The following is a 5668-nucleotide window of genomic DNA, read 5'->3' on the forward strand; positions in this document are numbered from 1 at the left end:
GACTCAATATATTCGAAAAAAGTTAAAAACCAAACCGTGCAATACTACAAGAGTGGATCATGATATGAAGGCCCATAAGCTGAAGTACACATTGGTGTTGATCACTGTTGTAGCCCAATAGGACGACACAAAATCCACATCGGTCAAGACCATGGATGTAACAATTAATGTTCGGGAATCTTATCTAACTGACGTTCGTTGGGACATGGTGACATTTCAATTTTTCTGGTAATTTTAGTTGTGTCGGGGGTGGCATTTTTTCACAGCGACATGACATTTTCTTGGGAGGATGGCAGTTTTCAACCTTCATTCCGGAAAATGTCATGTTGTTCTAGAGAAACTGTCACCCCACACATAACTAAAAATGCCATCAAAACGTTCACAAATGCACTCCTCCTGGCGAATGTTCGCCAGCTAAGGGGGTCCTTAATGTTTATATAGGTATTTTGATGCATATTTTATGTTTAACAATATATTTAATAGACTAGCAAAAAGGCCCGTGCGTTGCAACAGGATATGCATGTCTCCTTTTTACCTTTTTCATGCATGTCCTCTTTTTTTCTTATATATAGGAGAATAGCGCAACATCTCATCTTTATCAGATCTTCTCTGCATTGTCTCTTTTATTTTTTTATAGTGGACATCACATCTTTATTGGGTCCTTCTTTTATTTCTTGTCATGCATATCCTTATTTATTGGGTGTCTCTAGCAAATTTATCTTCTATTTCATGTCCAATCCTAATTTTGCTGAGGTGTTCATCCCGAATCTAAATCAGTACTGGTATGAAAAAAGATGAATAATGCATTGTTTATTAACATTGCAGCCTAGATAGTTTTTTTTTAATTTTTAACAGGTAAAATAACATCATATTTAGATTCTACATATTTTTCTAATCAAATTCCATATATAACATGTTAGATTTAAAGTTACGGTTTAGAAGATATGAGCATTAAAAAAACAGTTGATATGTACTGCAGGTTTAATGTCAAAAATATCAGGGGGTTTTCTATAAAATAGCATGACGGACTAAGAATACCTATTTCTTTTATTAGAAAAAAATAATCAGGGGGTTTCTACAAAACAGCATGACGGACTAGGAATACCTATTTCTTTTATTAGTAGATATAGATTATAAATTTATTTCGCCAGGATCTTCATACTAACTAATGCTCAATCACAATGGCTTGACGGTGTCATAAATCAGCTGATATGGTGGAGCTAGCATAAACTGCTACGTTGATTCATGATGTATAACCCAGGTGGATTACACGACCTGCCGAGAAGGTGTGGCCACCAGCCAGCAAAACAACGCACGGGATGCAGTACAACACCTTGTTCTTTGGGTTTTTTTTTTCGGGGATTGTTCTTTGGTCTTTACCAGTGTTGTGTTTTAATCTCTTTTTTCCCATGGAACTGATTTTGCACTTTATTTGCTAAAGGAATAAGGGTATATTGCTAGACAAGTTTGGAGTTTGTTTCAGTACTCCTGGGCTCTTGGCTTATAGAGTGATAGATCTCAAACTGCTAGCCGGGTCCATGTCCCGAAGTTTTGTTTACAATTATGGACTGGTTCAGGCCTATTTAAAGATAAATTGTTTAATTTATGAGATTGCGAATATAAAGTTATGATCAAATGGTTTTAGGCAGTGGTGACAGTATATTTACAGAAATGTATACCATTCTATTGTCAAAATAGACGAGTGTGGCACTGGTGATGCACGCTGTTATAGTCTAATTTGTAATATGATTAGGAGAGGTGTTAGTACGGAGAGTGACACTCCAACCTATTTGCTTCCACTGCATACTACTCCCTCTATTCCATACATTTTGTCAGAGTTGATTGTTCCATAAATCTTGTCGTAGTTGGTTTCCGACCAACCATAATAAGAATTATGGAACAGAGGAAGTAATAATTTTTGTAACCAAAGCCTAGCGACAGACATCCAAAAGAAGCTTAAGTGCACATGGATCAACGAAGGCTCAAATAAAAAAAAGTTTCTACAAAAGAAATCAAACATAAAGAAATGAACTAAAAGCATCATAGCTGCGGCAAGTAATATGAATAGGAGGAGTACCTTGATTTCCATTGATTCGAGATAGAAACCAATTGCGTTAATATGCTTCTCAGCCTGGGCAAAAAAGCCAACGATGCTATCATTATCCTGCACCGGAATGCGGAAAGGAATCCCCCTCCCTTCTCCAAAAAGGTCCATGGCTCGAAGTATTGGTGGCGAGCAAAAGTGACGATACAAAATCTGGAACAGAGGAATTCGGACCAATTGTTCCAGAAACTTCCTTCACTACCTCTGAACGGCCAAGCAGAATCTACAGAAGACGAAAAAAAACAGTTGTAAACAAAGCAAATGTAAGGTGTGAATGCATACAATATACTCCCTCCGTTTTTATTTAGTTCGCGTATTAGCTTTGGTCAAAGTCAAGCTTTGTAAACTTTGACCAATTTTATAAACAAAAATATTAACATATACGATAACAAATCAACATCATTAGATTTATTATTGAATGCACTTTCACATAGTATAAATTTGTTATGGTAAATGTTTATATTATTTTCTATAAACTTGGTCAAACTTTACGAAGTTCGACTTCAGTCAACTCTAATATGCGAAGTAAATAAAAACGGAGGGAGTACATTTTGTATACTCGTGTGAGTATGTACTACCACCATGAGCGCCCACATCTGGAGTTCATGCTCCAATGAGCTTGGATTTTTTTGAAAGTTATTTTTTAAAACTCTAAAAAATATGGAAATAATTACATGTACATATTGACGTATTCTACATATTTCTATTATTTCAGTAATAAATAGTACTTTAACGTGTGAGATACATCAGAACAATATTTTTTTGTGGATTTTTTAGATATGCCACATATGCTATGTGGTGAATATTTTGCTGGATTTGTAATAGTGCATCTAATATTTGCTATTTCAGGTCGATATATCATCTTTTCTATGTACCCATGTACAAAAATCATCAAAAATTATAGGTATATTCACACATTTGAAATTTTAAAAAGGTATAATGCATACACACATGGGGTATATAAAGCTTGGGAATGCATACTTATGAATATAGATGATGTTATACATTGATTAACATAAGCTATAGACAAATAAATTTTCGCTTCCTTATGGCGACAAAGTAATGTTAGGACCACTGACACTGACCATATGATTGTTCATACTCTGAGATGCATCCGATCCTCCCCACGGACCAGCAGTGTGCTGATGTCCATCGCAGTCGCTGTACGTAAACTTGAGTGAATCAATTACCTCGCCACTACGAACTACCACGCTTATCAAACGTCGTGGTACCACGTCCAAGTCATGCGCCTGCCCTGAATTACCTCCCCATAGACCAACCTTGGTAATCAAATCCTGATTGCGAACCAATGGATGAGAAAACCGAGAAAATATTATTATTTTTTGGAATAAGGGTATACACCCAGCCTATGTATTTTTTTAAAGTGGTTAAATCAAATAGGACTCATTGCAAGTAAATTGGTACCTGTTTCTCCATTGGTCCTCTCGCAAGGTTCACATAGAGGCCGATTGCATCAACAACATGTCCAGAACGGCCAAAGAAGCCAACAATACTAGCGTTGCCCATGAGCGGACTACAAAAATGAGTTCCTCCTACTCCTCCAAAAGGTCCATAATTACGGACATTGGTGATAAGCGTAAGTGAATTTATAATTTTGCTTGCATATTGGTTAGAAGAATTAATTGTTCCGGAAATCCCCGTCAGAAACTCTGCTTCTCCAAGATCAATCTAAAAGAAAAAAATGTATGCTCTTAATTTTGTATTGAAAGCATATATAGTTTGAAATTTGGTGGTGTATCCTCTTCTTTCTCAATGAATAACATGCAGCTCTCTTGCATGGTTAAAATATATAGCTTGAAAGAGATATTGATACTCACCGTACTAAGGATGCCATCAGTTAAGTAATCGCAAACTCCCCATGGGCCTGCATGGTGTTCCAATCCGTGTTCGTCATTGTACGAAAATTCAAGCGAATATATGTACCGTCCACCTCGAATTGTTATGCTGTTAAGACATATGGGCTCCACCTCGATATCCCTGTTACTGCCTGCATGGTGTTTCAAAAAACTGTGAAGCATAGTTGGTTTTTATTAATTGGAAAAAACATGATAGATAAATATGCTTAGTTCAGCGAGTGAATATATCACCAGTGAAATGGTTGTGTGCAGAACTTATATTTTCTCCATTGCCCCCTTGAAATATGTGTATTTATGAAACATTTGATGGACATTATCGTGGTATAGTATGTACATTTAAAAAAATGCAAACATATAGTCGCAAAGACTTTGTACAAAAAAAGTATATGGTCATATTTTGCACCAGAATTACATTTGAATAGTATAACATACAGGACTCGGGTTGTACAAATTTGTATTTTTGTCGAAGCAAGCATATAGTCATATTTTGCACAAAAATTGGCACGCTTTTCGAGTGTGCTTGGTTGCATGCCAAATATTGGCTTTTCAATGTTCTGGCATACCAACATTTGGCAACTCATTGTGGCAATTTTGAGAGGTTCGAAAGATAAGTTGGCTGCTGACCAATCGGTGGCCAATTGTTTTGGATTGCCTGCATATATTTTTTTACACCAGACTAAGCAGCCTCTTAATATTAAAATGATATTTCATTGTGTCCAAAATAGTTTATAAGTTTTTGAGTATCTGTTCTCCCGGATAATAAAACAACCCAAGGCCGGTCCATGAACATCTAACTACATTAAAAGGAGGAATGCCCCACCAGTTTTAAAAATATGATTCCACAAAAAATCTAGATGGAGTTATGAAGGTCTAATGGTTGTGCTAAATTGATCTGCTAGGCGAAATGACCGGATGTTCTGCTTTTGTGAGAATTTCTAGCGTCGTCTCAATGTTTCTTGTCCATTATGTTGTTACTACATTCTTTTGTCTTTGCAGCTAATAGTTAACCAACATGGGTGTGCAGAGAAAATAAAAGTCACATTGCCTGGTGGTGGTGGCAGAGAAGCGAAAGCAAGGAAAATTAAGGTTTGGGTTACGGTTTACATGCCCCTGGCATGGGAGCGATGGGAGGCTTCTGAAGATCAAGCATTTTCCTGGATGATCAAAACGTGTAACTAGTGTGCATACAAGTTTTAGTGATTCACCCGCAAAAGAAATACAAGTTTTAGTGATAAACTAGTTTTGAAAAGTTAAGTAACAAAAACAAATACATCATACTAATTCGCTAAACAATTGTAATGGTAGAGGATGTTTGGCCCTGATATTACTAATGACTTTAATTAATTCTTACCAAGTTTATGCCCCTGGTATCACCTTCGATCTTTTGGTCAATGATATCACCTTCAATCTTTTGGTCAACAAGTGCAGCCTCAACCATTGTTCTACAAAAGCAAACCATGAACAACGATATCATAATGAATTTATGCACACACACACAAAAAAAAAGTGACCGTAGACGGATTTTTGTGGGGTGTAAGCTAAAGTAAAGCTAAAAATATACACATCCCTCAAGGAGGGCTCGTTGCAGAGGTGACGAGGCGGGCGTCCAAGTAACTCTTGCCGTCATTGTCATCTACCCATCTCGCCGCTGCCAGGAAGCATCGCCGGGCAAAGCCCGTGCCGCGCC

General features: G+C 36.9%; 1 protein-coding gene across 1 annotated transcript in view; it reads right to left on the minus strand.

Moving 5' to 3' along the window:
• Window positions 1–5668, minus strand: part of LOC119303587 — a 47373-nt gene that overhangs the window by 15524 nt on the left and 26181 nt on the right. The window contains exons 2-7 of the mRNA XM_037580717.1: window positions 5333–5423; window positions 4093–4112; window positions 3943–3989; window positions 3530–3793; window positions 3190–3399; window positions 2078–2327 (exon numbers count right to left, since the gene is read on the minus strand). Of these exons, the coding sequence (XP_037436614.1) occupies window positions 2078–2215 (138 nt within the window). The 5' untranslated portion in view covers window positions 2216–2327; window positions 3190–3399; window positions 3530–3793; ... (1 more) ...; window positions 4093–4112; window positions 5333–5423. The remainder of the gene's footprint in view (window positions 1–2077; window positions 2328–3189; window positions 3400–3529; window positions 3794–3942; window positions 3990–4092; window positions 4113–5332; window positions 5424–5668) is intronic.

This window comes from Triticum dicoccoides, chromosome 5A (genome assembly GCF_002162155.2).
Source record: "Triticum dicoccoides isolate Atlit2015 ecotype Zavitan chromosome 5A, WEW_v2.0, whole genome shotgun sequence".
In the NCBI taxonomy this organism is placed as follows: Eukaryota; Viridiplantae; Streptophyta; class Magnoliopsida; order Poales; family Poaceae; genus Triticum; species Triticum dicoccoides.